The sequence below is a fragment of the Lycorma delicatula genome, chromosome 4 (genome assembly GCF_047948215.1).
Source record: "Lycorma delicatula isolate Av1 chromosome 4, ASM4794821v1, whole genome shotgun sequence".
In the NCBI taxonomy this organism is placed as follows: domain Eukaryota; kingdom Metazoa; phylum Arthropoda; class Insecta; order Hemiptera; family Fulgoridae; genus Lycorma; species Lycorma delicatula.
Window position 1 is genome coordinate 205,896,625 of NC_134458.1, and position 21,946 is coordinate 205,918,570.

At 29.0% G+C, this 21,946-nt stretch overlaps 1 protein-coding gene across 1 annotated transcript in view; it reads right to left on the reverse strand.

Moving 5' to 3' along the window:
- Window positions 1-21,946, reverse strand: part of ine (solute carrier family 6 member inebriated) — a 273,725-nt gene that overhangs the window by 41,289 nt on the left and 210,490 nt on the right. Inside the window, exon 2 of the mRNA XM_075365105.1 lies at window positions 17,044-17,234. Within this exon, the coding sequence (XP_075221220.1) occupies window positions 17,044-17,234 (191 nt within the window). The remainder of the gene's footprint in view (window positions 1-17,043; window positions 17,235-21,946) is intronic.

Sequence of the window (21,946 nt, forward strand, 5' to 3'; positions counted from 1 at the left end):
GGTCAAAATGAATACTTCTGTTGAAATCTGGAAACCAATATTTTTTGCATCACAATACTTCCTTTACTTCGTACAAGGAAGTAAAAAACTACTTGCAAAAATTCAAAAGTAAATAACCCTTTTATGAAAAAAAAAACAAAGAAAAAAATTGCTACTAAACATGAGCCAAGTTTTCTGGGCACAGAAAACATCGTTATAATACGGGTAAAAAATTATTTTTTTACTTCATTAATTTTTTAATTATTTTCTTGAATTTTCAAATGAAAATAGTTGAGGATTAGAATGACATTAAGCTATACATCAGTATGTTATAAGATTCCAATTCTAGGGAATGATGACAAAATAAAATTTTAAATATCTTCAAATTGTCTGTACAGACAATTAAAACTTACAATTAGGTGGACTACCAAAGAAACTTTCCCAATAAAAAAAAATCATTGAAAATGGTTTATTTGGTGAAAGTAGGCTTAAACTTATAAAAAAATTATCAGATTAAATTTAAATTAGAAATCACTAACGTATCCATTTTTCTTGAATAATTTGGAAAAATCACAATTTTATTTCATAAATATTAAAGATATTACTACTATTATATTTTACTACTAAACTGATTATCTCCATCCTAAATGATTGTCAAGTTAGTTTTTACAATAATTTGAAGTTTTCCATGCAAAATTTTATTTCTTAAATAAAGTAATGTACTTGTAAAAGTATAAAAAAGCATAAAATTACTAAGTAGGTTCAGAGCAACAAACAAAGAATGGATCTACCACAATATACGGAATATATCCTCCCTCCCCCAACAGCTCATTAAATCAAAACAGATGAGAATAATGGTTTTGTATGATACTGTTATAGGTAAATAAATCCATGAATTTCAGTTTAACATTTTGTTTTAAGTTAGGTTAAGTATAAATCTAGATTAAAAAAAGTAACAATTTTTTTTTACAGAAATCTACTAAATAGTATGTAGTCATGACAGTATATAATATTACTGATTTTTGCTCTTTTAACATTAAACAATTTTTTTTTAAATCTTTAATATCATTTTAAAATTTTTTGGGGGAAGTAATTTTTTTTTAAATTAAAAATTACTTCTTTTACTCCCTTTATGATTTGAGTTAAGAAAATTTGACTTGTGAAAAAAATTACAACACATAAAAAATGTATATCACTCATTGGTTAAAAATGTATTTTTTAGTATTCCTAAAAATTTAGCAAAGAATTTTGTATAAATATATTTATTTACATAAATACTACTGTTCACTATGGTAGGTTTCTTAATCTTTTCCGAGTTTAAGATGACAGAAGTATCATTTCAATCTAACAAATACCACTTCATCAACATAATAGTTAATCTATATCTTTTATGTAACTAATCAATTCAGAAAATATTCTGTATGGTGTTTCATATTAGAATTTCAATAACAGTAATAACAAAAAGAGGAACAGATGAATGATCTATTGCGCAATATTATATACCTGCTCCTAATTAAACATTCAAGAAACATCTTCATTCTAAGATAGACAAAACATAGTTACTACTTAATTTGAACTATTTTATTATTCTATGAATGTCATAAAATTAAAATATTGTACTATGCAAAGTAAAAGCATTATTTTTAGTACATACATTAGCATATTCATAACTTTCTTATACCACATGATTTTTAAGTTCTGTATTATCACAATTAAAGTGGCTTTTCCATTTAGGTACGGGTTGAAATTTATAATTACATAAAGTTGAGATTGGTGTATATAGTATTTTTTTCATACATCAGCATGACAAAGGCATGTTTTATAAAAATACTAATTTTCTAAATATGTGGAATTACGATTCCAGATGATCTCCCCCCACGAAGATTTTATCAAACAGTAATATCTTGCCTGTAAAGCAAGAGTTCAAATACATCCGATGTGTGTTATGCTCGTTAGTTTGTTCAATATATGTTGTTTTTGAAAAAATAAATACATTTGTAAATTCTGTATGAAAGTCTCTCAACAAAGCACATTAACAGTGATGAACTCAACATAATTAAGCAATATAAAATCTATAAACTAAATTTGTCAAAAACAACATATTAAACAAAAACAACTCAGATCAAATGTATAATACCACATACTAAATTGGTCTTCTAACCGTCTTATAATTTCCATAAACTATAATAGAATCTGCAGTATCACTGAAGAAGAGGCATAATCATTTACTTCAAATATCTTCTGGAAGCACATCTACAGGTAGTTTGAAGCAACTTGTGGTTAATATAACTTTATTTATTTATATTATGGTACTGTAATGAATCTTAAGATATAATCACCCTTGTAAAAAGTGTTTCGAATAAATTCAAATACATACTAAAAAGACAAAATTTTTTAACTACCTAACTCACCACATATGATTCCTGTAATATAATGCTCTACGGTGTATTCATAGGGCTTACAGTAATATTTATGAATGGACTATGGGGCATGTTTTGTGAATCTCAATAGCATTGTTTTAAAACCTTATGAAATGTTTAATTGCTAATGTCTCATTTATTACTTGCATTTAGTTACATTTTTCCAAAAGTTGCCAAAAAAACTCTTGCTTATTTTGATAAAAATTTTTATACAATTTTAATGAAATTGTAAGCCACAATACTAAGTACCTATACACAACTGTGAAAAATGGAATTGGATAAAACATTAAATGCTTGAATAGCTTGTAAGATAAAACAAATATTTAATTTCTGAAAAATAGCATCACTTTTCTGAAAGGTTTGAATATTTGTACAGATATGAAGTATAAAACTTTGTTAAAAGTTGTATGTGAAAGGAATAGTCAGAAATAGAAATTATTACAATAGTTCAGATTACTTAAATCAACTTGGGAAAATCGGTGTATGAATACAAAGGATATACAATATTAATCAACTGCTGTACTGGTAAATAACAACTTTCAGCCAACAGTAATTTATTTGTCTACATTTTATGAGCAATCAAATTTTATAAGGTATTTGCGGGAATTATAAAATTTTGCGGATCTTTTCTGTGAGTTTCCCCCGACTTTTTTTTTATCCAGTTCACTCATATTTGCATGTTGTCACCTTAAATGCTCTTGCCAAGGTGGAAGGCGCCGGCTGTAAATATGTTTTGGCAATTTTTATTGACTTAGAGGCAGCATTTCCTTCCTTGTGTTGAAGTTCTGTCCTCTATGAGTAGGAACGCCGCAATGTTCCCGTAGCCCTGCAGGCCGTAGTGCGTGACTATTTTTCTTACCATACGGCTCTGTTAAGATGCGCACCTGGCTGTGGAAAAGTTTGTCACCAGGGGAAGCCCGCAGGGTTCCGTTCTCGGTCCCCTGCTGTGGAACCAGGTATTTGACGGATTTCTGGGACTGACATTCCCAGAATGGGTCACGGCCCAGGCTTTCGCTGATGACTGTCTCCTTTCAGTTGGTGGTAATTCACGACCGCAGCTAGAAGACCGGGCGCAGGCGGCTTTCTCGACCGCGGAGGGCTAGATTGACATTCAAAATTTGGATTTCTGTGCCTAAGACGAAGTTTATGCTTCTCAAGGGTGCAGACAAATTATCGTACAGTCGTAACCCCCACATTAAGTATAAAGGGTATGTGATCAGCCGAGCTAAAGCTCATAAGTGCCTAGGTATTTTATTTGATGAGAAGTTACTGTTTAGCAACCACATTAGGCAAGTAGCGGCGGACGCCGTCTCTGTGATGCACAAGCTTAGGAGGATTGCTCGGAAGGATTATGAGTGTAATCGGAAGTCGTAATCGGGGGGGGGGGGGCAGAACTCAGGTAATCCTGGAACATAGAGGTCAAGGGGAAAATTGGCCACTCATAAGCGGCGAGTCAATGTGGCGTGAGCCGCATTGTTGTTGTTCCTTGATGCCGCTGCTTTGTTCAACCGGCATGAGTAGTTTATTTAAGGGAAAGACTCCTACCTCGCTGCTGTGGGAAGCTACCCGAGAGCTACGGCTGGCCATCAGCCAATTAAAGCTTCAAGCGCTTTAATATTGGTGGACAGTTACTTGCTGGTATTCAGCGACCTAGGCTTGGCAGCGAATTGCTGTCTTAACGAGATAAATTTAGATTATTGAATGTGATATATATATATATATTAGTAGTTGACGGGGTGCGCCTACCCATTTTCGAATATATGAAAAGTGAGCGGTGGGACACGAAACAATTGGTGTGTGGCGCCATGCTTAGTTCGCTCACGCAATTAGGTTAGCTCTAGAAGCTAGTTAGGACACTGGTCGCTGAATTGATTCGAGGCTCAATAGCCGTTTGTGGCACAGACATTCGGTCTTATGCTTTAGGGCGAGCGAATGGGGTGATGGCGGGAGAAATGCCATGCAAATCAATCAATCAAAAACATATTTTTGGTTTGTCTAATTAAATATTGCTGTGCTTCATTAAGTAACTTGTGAATTGGCATTTTAATTGTCAAGTTTTTCACGATACATTTTTACTGAAGAAATGTCCGTATGTAAAAATAAAATCTCTTTATATACGTCAACCTAACTTTATCGGTTTATTCCCTGGTAATTTTTGTACATGATAAACTGTAGTGATCGATAAATAGTAGAGGTTCCGGGTTCGAATCCCGGTCAGGCATGGCATTTTCACACACGCTAGAAATAATTCATCTCATCCTCTAAAGCAATACCTAACAGTAATCTGGTAACCAATCGATTTATAATACTGAAAGGATGATCATCGATCTCGCTTAATTGATCGAGAAGTCGATAAAAGTTAAACGGCTAGGTTATCTTTTTGGAACTACTTAAAAGGTTGATAACAAATGTCACTAAAAGAAATCTATCGCTAATAGCGATTTGACTACTAAAACAGGTAATGTTAATAGCTTTTAGTTGGGCTAGAACGTAGGATTTAAATTTTTCTCATAAATATTTTAAACCAGTTCGATTTGCCATGCAACTGCACACATACCGGTAACGAATACCGATTCTGTAGAATTACAGCTTTTGCATTAACCGAATACATTTATAATTTGATTACTTTACTTATTTATTTTTGTTTATTTATAAAAATAAACTGTTTCTGATAATAGCGCGCCGTTAAAGTGGAATTTACAACTACTTGTGGCGTTTGAATCGTCAAAGCGTGCTCTACATCTGTAGACTAGAAACTGTAATATTAGACATATCAGGTAGTTAGTTACTTAATTTTAATCATAAAACTTGCAGTAAGTTAAAAAAATATTTAAAATCTTTAATGAGTTTAACCTTTTAACGATGACAGTACTGCTTGAATCATAATTAATTTTGTTTATTTTTAAGACGTGTTTGCATAAATCCTTTCGGTAGTCAGCTAGTAGTTCAGGAAATTATTTCTCGCATAATTTTTTTATCATAATTCATGAATGTGACACATTTTCTTCCACAAGCAGACTTTGATATTTCCCAAATCATCTCAAACAGGTTAATTTCAGGGTGGACAGTGGCAATCTTAGCCCATTATAACAGTAATTCTGTAATATTTTATTCAAAGTAGTATTCTTCATAGCAGGGGTTATTTAATCAAGCTAGTTTGTACAGTCTTTCTACAAGCAGTTAAAGCCGCTTGTAGAACTGAATAAGTTCTGCTAAATATCTGCTGTTACATTACATCTTCTGAACACAGAATCTTTTGTTTTATAGTGTTATAACACTCCTTATTTTCTGCTATTTGAATTTTTTGTGTTATCTTATGGTCTGATAGCAATCATTCTCAGTTACCAAAACTGAACAACATAGAGAAGGTTTGGTATTAACTTTGTTTCAGCCATTTTTTGTAGTTCTTAGCATTAATGTTCTTCAGGTATTTTCTTTGTTTCTGGCCCAATTTGAAAATCAAAGGTGCACTTGGAATTTCTCCTGCATCACTGCTGGCTTCAGCTATATTAACTTTAGTCCTTTATTATTACTGATCTTACTCCTTTTGAAATCCACACTCCTCAGCCTCATAATTATTGGTAAATTATGTGCATGCAATTTATCTGCAGATCTGGATTTTTGTTTTTTAAAAATTGCTAATAACTTCTTTAATGTTAGCAGTGTTTAATGCTATATAAAAAAAAAACACAATATTTCTTACCACACATCTTGAAAGCTTTGAATGTTAATTTTCTCCTTCAATTTTTTGGCATAGTGAAATTTTCATTTTCTCCCAGTTTATTCAATTTTATTATTACTTAATCATCATATGGATAGACTGCTGCAAAAATTAACTAAGCTGAATGTAACATATTTCTATATTTTCTTTGTTATTTTGTTGAAAACATTCAGTATTATACATTTGCTTTGATCTTTTAAAGCCACTTCTCATCCTAATTTGCAGTTAGATTTTGGCTGAGCCATTGCTAAGACATGTGCGTATGAGAAGGTATTGTTAAAAAATACTGCTGGTAATCATTATTGAAAAATAGTGTTTATAATATGTGAAAATGAAGAATAAAACTGAAAAATACTGTTTGTAAAACATGAAAATGAAAAGTCACGCAAAAGTACTGGCTTCTTGCTACCTCTGATATTCAGCTGTGATGTATTATCCCCTCCTCCATTGAATTGTTAGCAGTGCCAATACTACTCCAAACAACTCTGATATGTCTTCTGTGTGTTTAGGTGTTTATGCGTTCTATACTTTAATTATACTTATAATGATTTGAATTATTATCATGTCAATTACTGATATTAATTTATTATTTACTGTAAAAATGCACATTACTATACATTAAATTATTTTATTTATTTCACATTATCAGATAATGAAATATAACATTTTAGACAGCCTAATCATACAAGTTTGCTTATAACAAGAACTCTCATTATGCTGAATGTAATATAGTGTTTATTTATTTTTTATATTTTCTGTATTTTATTAAAAAAAAGGAAAGTACTTTTTAACAAGTAATTACTGTGGTTTTTCAAAATAAATATACAGTAATGATAATATTTTTAAATACAGGTTTCACAGCGTATGAAAAAATAAACTGCCAAGTTTTATGTTAATCTGTAAGTGTATTTTAAATGACTTTAATTATATTTAATTAAATATATTATTATTATTATAAAATAATCAAGTGTTATGTGATCTATTTTATAGTAATAGTAAGTGGTTTTAATGTTTTCTTTGAACATGTTTTCACAGTTCATGTTCATTAGCTATTTTATCTTTCGCTTAGGTAATTTAAAATTTAAATTATTTTTTAGCATAAGCAGTTGTAATTGTTACTTATTCATTGTGAAGGAAGTAGCTTTAATTTTCTTTTACTTTAAAATGAAGATAATAATAATCTTTATATTTTATTAACTGTATATGTTAGTTAACTGATCATTATTTTATGTAATTTCATAACATAATTTAATTTTAATTCTAGTATTAATGAAACTCTGAGTAAAAAAATGCTGGAATTTATATTAATTTGACTACCATTTAGATTTTAGTATTAGACACTACAAAATTACAGTTGTAGGTTATCTGATATAATCACAGGTTACTCCTAAAAATAGCATAGCTATTCATAAATAAGAATAACCATTCTTTCATGTCAAGCCTTACAAAGGAAAGTGAAAGAGAAGTGGTTTCCCATTGTCTTTTTCTCTGAACCAAATATACTTTTGCAAGTAAGCATGCCAAACCAACTGAGACTATTATTCAGTCCTGCAAGTGATACCTTCACCGTGCTCACCTCAGGGATTGACTCTACAGTCATTACTCTTGTCATCATCATTACTCTTAGAAAAAGCAACCATAACGGGTGTTTCTTGTATCTCAGATGCTCCGTCACTGCCATGAAAAAGACTGGACAGTTCTAGTGAAGCAAGATATTTTTTTTTCACTTATGAAATGGTGTATTAAATCGTTTGACTTTACTCAATAGAGAAAACTACTGCAACTTACGAAAACTTTATACGATTTTTTTGTGTTAACCAGTATCATTAAGTTATCTCATCAAATTTTTAACATAATCTTCCATAAAATTTCTAGTATTTGTCTGTTTATAGCCATAAAGATTTATAAGTTTGATGTCCTAGAAAGAATTAAACTAAATGGATTGATTACAGATCATTTCTGAAGAGGCGTAAGAAAACTGCTATTAATTATTCCTAAATTCTGTATGTGTCTAGAATAATTTTATAGTATAGTTTTTCTTGATTTCCTATATAATGTCAGTAATAATTACTCAAATAATTATAGAACAGTATAAATTGATTATACATTCCTCTACTGAGTTGAAACACTATTTCACTGCAGAACTGATTATATTAAACGTTTGTTTAACACTATCTGTTTCAGTCTTTCTTATGGCTTTGAAGCATGCAAAGTACCTGAGATGCGGGAGATACCAATTAAAGTTCCTTTCTGTAAGAATATACAGCTGTGGTAAACAAAATGAAGGTTTTTTTTTTTTGAAAGGCTGAATAAGTCACCTTCATTTCAGTGGGCTTCACAATCTAATGGTAACCGTACATTTGGTTCAGTGAAGAAGGCAAAGGGAAACTACTTCAGTTCTAAGAAAAGAGATCTCATTTTCCCATACAACTGTTATGGTTATGATACCATTACAAATTATATTACCATACACAGTTACATTATTGATTAGTGTTGTAAAAGGCATCATCTGTTTTACTCAGAAACCTGAGCTACAAAATATATTCCTTTATGAATATAAAGGAATATATCACCATACCATGATCGCTGTAAAAAGATAAGTGACATTTATGAGTCTGGTCCATGTGAAGTTTTACTAATTAATCACACCTTTTCTTTCCTTATTTACTATTATAAATAATTATGGAATATTTTTTATTTATTCATCAGTTTCCTGGATTTCAGCCATATTACAAGGAAACACAGTATATATGTAATCAGTATTTCAGTTATGTGACAATTAATTTCTTGGTATTTTTATTATATAATATCGTATTGAAGTAATTAAAGGATTATTGTTTAGAAATATAAATATTTATATCCCGGGGTGGGTTCTGTTAGTTATTGTATTCAGTTGTGTTGTAATATAAAATGCAAATATGCATAAACAGGATGCATTCACTACACTGCATCAGCTGGGCTTCCTGCATAAAATATATCATGCCAAAATGCACACATGTCTTGATTAAATTTAAATAAAAAATTAGCATATAATGTCATCTTTACGCATTTAAATATAATTGTAAGTTATAAGTGGTTAACAAGATGCAAAATATGGATGTAAGAAGGTATTATTAAATATATTACATCATAATTATGTTTTATGAATTTTAAATTAATTTTTATAATTGAAGTTAATATATTTTACTAATTAGCATGTATATATATTTATAACTTTGTTTTTGTTTGCCCCTACACTGGATACATGAATAACCTTGGTTTGAAACTGAGACTAATGTATTCAGTGTGACTGTTCTTAGTTATGTATGATCTAGGCATTACTTAATACCAGAAGAGCAGCTAGAAAAGAGATCTGTGTTTGTAGATTATAAAAATGTATGGCATCCCTTACAAACCAAAATTGACCTTAAAAAGTAAAAAATAATACTTTTTCAACTTTCTTTAAATCTTGATTTTTCTAAATTTAAATTTTTGGTAAAATCAAATAACCATCATTAACTCATAATTTGGTGCTGATTTCTTAGTGTGAAAATTTAAAAAAGAACTGGAACTGTATTATCCTGCCCATTCTTAATAAATTTCAGAACTTGTTTTTTAAATATACATGTTATTTTACATTTAGTTTTTATTGCTTTCCCAGCAGTACACTCTACTGTGCTGAAGCAATATAACTATAAAAGTAGAGTATAGCAAACGGCCAAAATTTTGGGTATTAAGATTTTAAAAAATGTTAACATTTCAAGACTCCCATAGTCCAAAAGAATTTCTATAACTTTTTAATGAAAAATTTATTGTCATTTCTATATGTACATGATCCGTATTTTGGTTAATACCTCTGGATTGGCTCAACATAAATTTTTCAAAAATGGGTCAAAAAATTTCTATATATATGGGGGCATTGATGTGATGGCATTAAATTTTTGACAAAATTAAAAAAGGGAATTGGTAATTTTTGCCATTTTAATTTGCTGTTTTTTTGTATAATGGTCACAGAAAATTGAAGTTTAGCATGATGCAATTTAAAGTTCCAAAGTTTTAAGTTGATCGGATTTAGGAGCGGATTAATATTCAACATTATTTTCAAACAGTTTTTGCCTCATATCTCAAAAATCAGTTGACCAAAAATGATGAAATTTTTTACAAATATTTCTCTACATATATTTAGAATATGTATCTCTAAAATAATTTTATAATGTAGTTTTTTTTTTTGGTTTTCTAAAAGTCTGCAATAACTACTAAAATAATAATTATAGAACAATATAAATTGAAATAATATCTGTTCCTCTACCGAGCTGAAGCATGTTTCACTGCTGTATGTATGCCAGTATATATATTGGCGTACATATAGCAATATATATATACATATATAATATGTACATATATATATATATATATATATATATATATATATATATGTGTGTGTGTGTGTGTGTGTGTGTGTGTATGTATGTATAAATATATCTCAGATATTGTAGCTTTGGCCTGATTTTTGATTCCATCAGACAAGGGAGAATCTGGCACTCATATTTTTTTTTTTTTGGTAAACTAACATTTTTTTAGCCTTGTTGAATAACATCACACCAAATTGGGCAAATATATTAAGCAAATAATTATTCCAATAAATAAACTTTTAATCTCAGTAAAGGGGACTCTGTGGGACTCTTACTTAAAATATCAATTATTTAAACTTTAATTTTCCAGACTAAAAATCTTACTCTCTTTCTAGCATTAATGTAGATGACATGGGGGACTTCTTACAAAAGGAGTTTCCATGGGATTCATCTTAAAAATCTTTTTTCTTCTTCTTCTTTCATGACATAGGCAAATTGCCTGTTCCGGTCTCAAAGAATATATCCTATTCCCAATTTGAATCACCAATGTGTTCCTGGTCTCCCAACATCTCTACATCCCACTAGTTTATATTCCCATTCTTTCTTGGTATTCTTCCAGTCAACATTCTTTCCGGATGCGCCAGCCGTCTTTCCTTATTGTTTAGTATTCTGGTTTCTAATCTTTATTAGAATTTTTTTTTAATTTTTGTTTTTCAAGTTGTGGCTGTTATTAAAAATGTATTGAGGTAGCTGTCAAGGAAGGAAGTCAAATGGTACCCAAATAATTTTACTAAAACTTGAATTTTTTAGTAATTGTACTCTAAACACAGTATAATTTTGATGGTAAAGAATCATTTTGTCAACTAGTACCCAAACATTTTTTACTAAACATTCTGATTAATTTTCTCAACTGTAATTTTAATATTGCATAAATTTTAAATTAAAATCATCATGTCATCAAAGGAATCAAATTGGACCCAAATTTTTTTACTGAACATTTTAATATTGTTTTGCAACTATATTGCATAAGTAAATCATTAATATTTACAAATCCTATGGCGAATTTGAAATAAAAATTTATTATGGGCAAAGACTGGAAAGTTACAATATTTGCCAATTTTTTTTTTTAAATTTAAAATATAAGTAGGTTCCCTATAAAAAAAAAATGCTGATCCTATCTTCACATCAAATGGAAAATTTGAGAAACCTACATCTTGATTAAAATAAGAAAATCAGTGAAAAAAAATGACAGAAAAAGACAACCTACTATAGAGAATATGCTATGGTTTTTTTTTAATGTAATATATATAGTTTAAGTATATAACATCACATTCATATAAAATTACACTAAAATTGAGGTTGTTAAAATCAATTTTTAAATCTACTTTTTATGTTTAAAAAATTTTCAAACTAATTTTTTTTAGTTTTAGGTGAAAAGGTTTTGAATATAAGAATAACAAGGTACGCATAATTAAAAATAATAATAATGATAGTGATAGTGACAGTGACAATGATAATAATAATAATGGTGGATTACAAAACAACAAAAACATTATTCTCGAATTTTTTTATTTTGACCATGTATTTGTTTATTTTTAAAACATTTGGAAGACTTTCTACCTGATCATCACAGTTACATAGCATATACTCATTACAAAATAAAAGTGAGTTAGCAAAATCAATGCAACTGGCCGAATTAAGTCTTAAGCTTACATGAAAATATCTGAGTTAGATTGAGAACCTCCTTCCTTTTTGTAAGTATATTTTAATAGTCTTACTGCAGAAAACAAGCTCTTTTTCATATCTTTTCTGTTTAGCCTACAGAACTACTGTCAGGTATTACTTCAGAGGATGATATGTATGAATATAAATGAAGTGTAGTCTTGTACAGTCTCAGATTGACCATTCCTGAGATGTGTGGTTAATTGAAACCCTACCACCAAAGAACACTGGTATCTATGTTTTAGTACATCTGCTTTATTTTCAGAACCTAGGTTAGATTATGAACTAATATTTATATAATGTATCAATATAAATGCATGATTTTTATGAAGTCATAAATTCTTTTTACTTAATTACGGCACATTTTATTATGCATTTTTAATGGATCCTTAATCTCAGAGTGAAAGCCAAGCTAGTGAGTGAATCAATTGACTTTTAATTTGGAAGATTCTCAAAATATCTAGTACAGCTTTACTTGTTCAGGATCTCGATTTTCTTGCCATGTCTTTTAGTAGTTCAATGACAGTAACTACGAGACAACACATTACATCTTAGGTTCATCTGATCGATGTTAAAAAAAGAGTGAATTGAATGTTTTTAAAATAAGTTGAATCTTTCATACTAACGTGACATTCTTAATTTTTTACCAGTGTACTTAATTATGCCTAAAAAAGAATCGTCAGTGAGGAAAAATTACATCGTTATAGAAAATGTACTGTAGAAAAAATATGTGTTCTTGATTTGAGATAAAATGCACTTAAGTTATTACCATATCTTTATTTATTACAATGTTGCTTTCAGTAACACACTTATTCATATTGTCATATCGATTTATTATGAGATATTAAAAAAATTGTTTATTGAGTAAAAGAAAATGGTTTGTTATGACTTCGGATAAAAATGTGATAAATAATGTTTCATAAATGTGAAAAATTTATATTTGTGCTCTCTCTCTCTCCTTTATATTTGGTGTAATTTATTTTTTACTTAAAAAACACACCGATAAATTATTTTTAACATCTGTTTATTGACTAAATTTATTTGATGACAGTGTTTTATTACCATTGTTTGTTAATTATAAACTAGTATGTCTATTTAGTTTGTCTGTTCTCTAAATACCAAAGATCTTTTATAATTTATGTAAATAATAAACATTTTTTAACAGACTTCAAAAAAAGGAGGTTATCAATTCGACAATTTAAAAATTTATGGTTACGCAATACCTCCGATGTTATTACACCGCTTTTGATAAGTTTTTTTAATCGAAATAGTATACGTTCAGAATGGTCCCATGTAAATTTTAACAAAATCCAATGAGAATCGTAGGAAAAATGCCTAAACAACCGAACGGTTCGACACCCTTAGCCGCTGTCTGCTCGCACAGTACAAAACGAAGAGGTTTTATAAAATAATTATAAAAAATTAAAATAAAAACCGACTTCTACAAATAATAGTATTAAAAATGTACAAATAATTATATTTTTATTTATTAACTAACTAAAGTGAAAGTATTTACAACAAATAACTATTTTTGCAAAATTAAACAACTATTAATAACTATACAGCTGGGTCAGCTGATCACGATCAAATACACATGTACAAATACCTCACTTTACACTTTATTAATTTTAACAACTAGCGTTATCTATCATTGCAGAGTAACATTAAAAAAAATGCGTAAAATGACGGAATATTATGACAGAGAACGAATTAAAACCGGACAGAAGGTTGACGTCGAAATATTCAGACAAAATCCCTGGTTTGGACAAAATACCATGCCATCGGTCATGTCAGAATATTCCGTCAAAAACTGGTAAAATGTTAAATATAATGTATAGTTATGTATTTTTAGTGATACCTTTAGATATCACTAAAAATTGTGAAATAAAGTTACTTATAAAAAATAAAAACAGACTTCAGAAAATAATAGAACTAAAATGTTACAAATAATTAAATTTTTATTTATTAATTAAAGTAAAAATATTTACAATAAATAACTATTTTTGAAGTCTGTGTCTGCCAACACAAATTAAACATAAAGTTAGTACCTCAACCGACCGCTAGGCTGTTAAACAGCATTCCCACATGTAAAATGGGATCCCAAGAACATATAAGCGAGAGCATCTCACGATTGTAACTCCGCCCCAACATCCGGACTGGAGTCCGGAATAGAGCCCAGCAGAGATGCGTCCTGGAAGGCAGCCATAACAGAAGTGGATGAAGAACTTCTACACAACCTCTCCTTTAAAACTTACAAGTTAAATAAAATAAACCAGCAATTGCGACTCCTCCGGAGTAGGGGTCGCATTGCTCCCTCCTGATAGTTAGTGCCCCGTTGTGGCGTATTCCTGCTAGCCTATGAAGCGTTAGCACCGAAAGGACTTAAGTAGACGGTCTGAAGGGGAATTACGTCGGGAGGACAGGCTTCTTAAGCCTAGCCTTCCGCGGTCGGCCCATAAAATGGGTTCGATAACGCTGGTTTAACAACGGATTGGAATGCAATTAAATCCGTCCTTAAAATACTAAATAAACAAAACAAAACTTGAAAAATTAGACCCGCCATTTAAAAATAAACCTTTAAAAAAAAAACACGCCCGATTAGAATCATCCAGCAGCAAGGGACTCTGTCCAGGTTCTGCGATAAGTAGGGAGAAATAAACTCCCGCCAACTTTGCATTCCATTCCGATTGTAACTCATGTTGAGTTCGCTAAAGTACATATACTTGGTGATAATTAACCACACATCTCAGAAAGAGATGTGTGGTTAATTGATCTCTCTCTCTCAGAAAGAGATACCAATCCAGTCTTGAATTTCAAAGAAGAAAAATATTATGGAAAAGATGGGTATGAATGAGTAAAAAATCCTATTTCTGACACAACTGGGAAAAAAATAAGCAAAAAGAACATAGCATATATATTTGACCTGGACCAGTTGGAAGAACCACTCAACTTTTCAAGCCACTGGAAATTTTGTCTTTATTGATAAACAATAACTAGGTTTTTGTGATCGATGTCCCTTTAGGATATACATACCATTGAAAACAGAGAAGATGGAATTAAAATAATGATGTACGACAATTTACAAAGTACATCATAAATGCAATCCTCTATGTTGGCAAAGGCAGTGATCCAGCAAATATCCCTGCCGCAGTCTATTTTGTGGAAGAGTTAGTGAAATGTGTAAGGGGATCTCACAGAAACATAACCACTGATAATTGATTTATGAGTTTGCCACTCATGAAACATCTTCTGGATGATTACAGACTCACCATGATTGCGACAATAAAAAAAAAATTGCCTTCAGAACTTATAGATATAAAATACAAAAATTGAAAAGCAGGATCCAGCATGTTTCTATTTGATAATGATATAACTACTACTTCTTATAAACCAAAAGAGAACAAACTTTTAACATTAGTTTCTTCAATGCGTGATGTTGCAAATATTGATAATATTTCGGGGAAACCTGAAATAATCAAAACTTATAATCAGATGAATGGGGCCATCGACATGTTTTTGACCAAATGTGCCACAATACGAACTGTGGACAAAAAACAAAAAGATGGCCTTTATGTTTTTTTAATAACATAGTCAATATCGATGTAATTAATGCATATGTCATTTATTTGTCAAATTTTGTAAAAAAGAATTTGAATAAATCAAAACCATTGTCCAGACAAATGTATCTACTAAAACTATATGAACAGCTAACGTGACCAATTAGAAACTTAGGAGATTGCAATCACCAACATTAAAACATCAAACCCGAGGAATAATTGAAGAAACTTTAGGTGGTGAAGGACCATTTACTCAAAAAGGAAACGACTCTAAAGAAGGGCCAAGAAAATATTGTTATTTGTGCCATTACACAAAAAAACGAATGACCACCAAGATCTATTGTACCACATACAAGAATCCCCATATGTTGTGAACACCAGAATAAAGTTGTTTGCTCAAAATGTTAAAAAAATGTATGTTCCATTAGTAATTATATTTGTTATTATTGGTTAATTACTATTACATCTTAAATTATTAACAAGAAGTTTCTAAAATTCTGAAGTTATATTGTAGTTCAATTTAAATGTTTTAATTATTAATATGTAATGCTGCAATGAACATCTTTGACTGTAATTAAGTTTAAAATATACTTTTTTATATTAGAGTTATATTAATCATTTTAATTCATCTTCATATTAGAGTTAAGATATTTTTAAAAAAAATTATATAAATGAATGTAATTTTTATGTATAAAGATTAATGAAAGAGTAAAGGTTCAGATGAGTGTTCTAGGGTTAAAGCTAAACGAATTCCAATATAATTAATTAAAAATTACTAATAGTTTTCTTTTTTTTTTTCAAATATGAATGAATAAAAAAAAAAACAGGTACCACTAATAACATGTACAGAGAGTTAAATAAATCTAATTATATCTAAAACAGATATAGTAAGATGATGCCTTCTATCTACTTTTGAAAAGTATCTGAAGTTCATACTTAAAATAAAATGTGTGTATGTGTGTGTGTGTGTGTATATACAGTGATTGATGTATTTATAAAGATTAATATTCAATATTGAAACAATAATTAGTTGGTTTTGTGAATTTTATTCGAGAATTTCATATTAAAATTTATTGGAAAATTACATAATTAATGCACACTACAAAAAAAAAAGTGTATTCATATTAGTTTTCTTGAATTATTCAGATATAGGCTATTAGACTGTAACAGAAAGATTAAGTATTGCGGCCTAATACTTCAAAATGAATCATTTTTCAGTAAAACCATTATTGAATGATAATACATATTATTATAAAGTGTTTACACACATGACTTAGATTTTGAGTTTTGTAGACTATTGTGTGAATATTAACCTCCTCCGCTCTTGTAGCAAAGGTAAGGAAACCTCCACAAGTTGCCAATCCCGACTGAATATCCAACACAGGCTAGTATGAATTGTAGTTTATTTGCCCAGTGATCCCTCCTTGGTCTATAATGAACACCAGACTCTGATATTGAACCGGTAAAACTACTACAGGATGAGAGATCTTCATCGTCCAAAAGTCTGTAATAAAAAAAATAAAAATTTTAGTTTGTTGATGTATTTTATTTAATAAAATATAAGTACAATTAAAAACCCTTGTAAAGCAGAATTTTTCTGGGCATTAGCAATTCGCAAGGCAATTTTAACTCTGCTGTTTCTAAATATTTTGATAGCTTTCATCGCATCAAAAGTTGAGATTCGTCAATTAAGAAACCTGTGGTCTCCCAGGTTCCTCCTCATCTTTCTACAACTCTTCCTTGGATTATTAACAGTAAAACCAGAATGGTAGCCAACAAATCCTAGCAGTCACAGCACAAGAGAAAGGTTAATAGTAACAGTCCTGAGCAAAACAGTAAATTACTGATTAGACATTCCTTCTTTGGGTGAATAAAGCCTTCTTCTTCTATAAAATCCAATAATTTTGAGTACTAATTTGGCAATTTGATATACGAGTATTATTGAAGGATAAATTGAAACTTCAAATCATGATTTGAAAATCTGAGTATGTATATAAGAACAAACCAAGCTACTAACTGTTATTGAGCAAATTATATTGGATCTTAACACAGAATAATTAATTGTTATGTCTTGGCTGTCTTTTATATAATTACTCCAGATATCAATTGTCCATTAATGGTAATCAAATTTTTTAAGTTCTGAGATTAGTATAAATGGACTGTTAAATGTAACATTTGCGATTGAGTTTTATCTATACTTTCATTCATCTACATTCAGTCTTCTGCGCCCTGAGATATTGTGGACATCAGACTAAAAAATTCAGTTTACTGTCTTTCCCAGGACCAATAGGATTGGTTAATCACTGAAATGTAATCGACTTGAGTGGGGCTAATTATCTTGAGAAAATATAACTTAAAGATAAAGGAGATGAAAAAAGGAAATTTTATAAAAGGTGGAGAAATGGAACTTCAGAATATTTTGGAGGTGAAATTTAGGCGAGATCTGTTGATAGAAAATAAAGAAAATTCTATCTAAAATATTTAAAGAGCCAATAATTTGTTGTAACAATGCTTCTTCTGTCAACCATTGTTAATTATATTAAGTTTATTATTAATTATATTACATTTGATATTAGTCAGCTATTCTTCACAATCCATGCTGTATACGAAAAAATATAAAATAAATACAAAAGAAGATTAATAAATAAGCAACAAAATGTTTGTTATTTATTAAATCTTTTTTCATTAGTTGATTTTTTGTTTTTATCCCTACTTAATACTTTTCCAGAATCCTCTACTGGCTCAAAATAAAATTTATAAAATATAACTAAAAGTATATATGTTTACAGTCTGTCATGTATATATCCCAGACAATATTATCTTGTAATCATTTCATTAATATGTTTAATTTAACATTTTTTGATAATTTCATAATTTTTATTATATCATTTTCAGTCAATGTATTTATCAAATTAAATTCCTTTAATTCACCAGCCTCTGTGGTATGAGTGGTAGTGTCTCGGCCTTTCATCCAGAGGTCCCGGGTTTGAACCCTGGTCAGGCATGGCATTTTTTATACACACTACAAATCATTCATCTGAAGCAATACCTAATGGTGGTCCTGGAGGTTAAACAAGAAAAAAACTTCCTTTAACTCAATATTATCTTATGTTATAAATATATTTTATCACATAAACTAAATATTATCTAACATGTGTGTATATGTTAGATAATATATATATTATATGTTAGATAGAGTATATATATATATATATATATATATATCAAACATATAAGAATAGATTTATCAAACATAATAAAACATTTTTTAATTTTATATTTTTTAATATTTATGACCACATATTTTTATGTTATAATTTTAATGTTTTGAATTTAATGTGTGATTTGGAAGAAAAAGTTTAACTGATGATGAGGGAAAACCTTGAAAGTGCTATTAGAAAAAAATAATAAGCATAAGATGAGAAACATTATCAAATTCTGTACTCAGTACAGGTGGTAAACAGTGTTTATACTTTTGTCTTTGAGATATTAGTATAGAGAGGAATATGTGGGCAAATACAATAACAAAGGAATTGTTTTTGCTAACTTAATATATATAGAGGGAATAGAGAGAGAAAGAGAGAGAGAGAGAGAGAGAGAGAGAGAGAGATTGAGTTTAGGGCAAGTTGATTGGATTAAGGAAATAATCTATTTGCAATAATATTTAAAAATCCATATTTATAAACTGCATTATTAATAATTTATATTATGTTTTGAATCAAGTTTTATAAATAATACCCTAATTAAGCAGTTATATCTTCTACAAAATAAAACTGAAGTGAAAAAAATGAATTTTGATCTCTCATGATGCAATTTTTTAAACTTTTTATGAATTGCTTGTTAATCTACAGTTTTAGTTAATTAAATTAAAGTATTTAAAATACTACTTTAAATTTATCATAATTAAAAATATACTTCTATTTTAATTAATATATAGTTGTATTTTTTTTTTTTTAATGGAATAAAGTGTTTGAAATAAATAATAAATTGAAGGACAATCAATTGTGTGACAGGTAAAGAGTTATTAAAAATGTTATTGCACTCCAATTAGTTCAATTTTATACATCCGTCACCATTTTATTTTAAAAGTATTTAATTTCCGGTTGATTCTGTTATTACTATCTACTGTATCCATTCAGTAGAATATAATTAAAATAATTATGTAAAAAGTATATTTCAAATTGTTACAATCACTTGGTGCTTTACACTAGTTAAAACTTTTTAACTATTTTGAAATAAATGTTCCTATAAAAAATATATTTTGGGCTAAATAAAATGTAAATGTACTTATTAACTTTATTTTCAATCATTTAAAGTTAAAAGGACTAAAATAATTTTAAAAACCCAAATTTGATAGGAAGAGAAGTTTGAACCACCTTGATTACACATATAAGAATGTTACAATCAAATGTTAAATTCTTAAGTAAGAAAATATCAAAATTCTATTATAGTGGAACTCTTAATTTTAAAAAATTCTTAAAATTTGTTACAAAATTACAAATTTTGGAGGACAGTAAAAAGCCTACTGTACAACAGGACATAGTTACATTTATACTAGTTTAGTTTGATTGTTAATCATTGTCCATTGTTTATATCTATTATTTTCACAGACAAAAAGGTGGACAGTTACAAAGAAAAAAGCTGAAATCACATTCATATTACAATACCCGTAGAAGAATTTTGGCAAAGTATTTTAATTACAAATTTCTTTTTTTATCAATAAACATATTGTATATTTATTCAGTTAATAGATAATTATGTTTATGTTTCATATATTTCTTTTACGTTTATAATTATGTTTTTATTATGCACTTATAAAACATATTATTTAACAGATGTAAAGGTTGTTCTAGGAATGTGATACTCATGCAGTTATATGCATCACATCTTCATAACAATAGGATAAAGAACAATTATTTACAGTTGGATGATAAAACTTACACAATAATGAGAATATAAATTTTTTGAAGTATATATAACATCCTTATAGTTCAAATAAAAATTATGTTTCATAATTGTAACATAAGTTTTATTAAGATTATTTTGCGTTATCTAGTTAATTCACAATATTTGATATTATTTTTAACATAAACATTCATCAATAAATGATTTTTTAACTAATGATATCAGATAACTCTTATTTAACATTATACTGCCTTAACAAGCTAATAGTTTAGTTAACGTTTTGTAACCAATTTAATATCAACCTCACTTGAGATAAAACTTTTAGTATGCAATGACAATTGAACATTTTTATGATGGAATTTTCTTTTGTTAGAAATAATTCGTTTTTTATAAATGTTTTAGTAAATTATTTTAAATAAGTTTTAGTAAAATATTTTAAATAAATACACCTGTTAATGAACATAAATCCTGTTAATAATGAATAAATCCTGTTAATGATTGTTATCTTAGGGTTAAGGTCAAACCAAACATATTTTAATTGTAGTAAGTAACAGAATCTTGCAAAACATTAGAGAGAGGGAGTTTGTCACTTGGTGTAAGCTTGGAAAAAAGTAAAACTACATAATATTCATTACTTTTATTTTTTTAAATATCAATTAATTCTTTTACCAAAAGGTTGGTCTACCTGAAAGAGCTTTCCAAGAAAACATTTGTAGCGAGAGAGGGAATAAGGAAAAAATCCACAGGGAAGAAATTTGTTAAAAATCTCACTAAAGTTAAGATAATGTATTCTAACTCATAATTTTAATAGAAAAAAGTGAGAGGTTGGAATAAATTAATTAAATGAAATTTCATATTTATTTTTTTTCTGTCATATTCTACAGCTTCTACTAGGCCAACTATTTTCTTTTTTTGTTCTTTATTACTTTTATTTCCCACTTCACCTCTCAATTTTATTCTTTATATTCTTTTCCATAACCACATTTTCATTGCTTCCAGCCTTTTTTTTATCTTCTTTCCAGAGAATTCATATTACTGCTCTGTAGAATACACACCAAAAAATATGTTTTGACTAAATCTTCCATAGATCTTTAACCAGTTGCTCACTGTTTTTCATGTTAAAAAGCTTGCTTTGTTTGCAATTCTTGTTTTAATTTCCTCCTGAAATCTTATCTGATTCTGACACCCAAATATTTGAAACGATCATGATGTTTTGCATCATGCAAACTTTGTTCTGTTCTTTAGATTTTTTTTAATGGTTACACTCATTCTGCATTACTTTCACTTCTTGTCGAAGTCCTCCTCAAATTC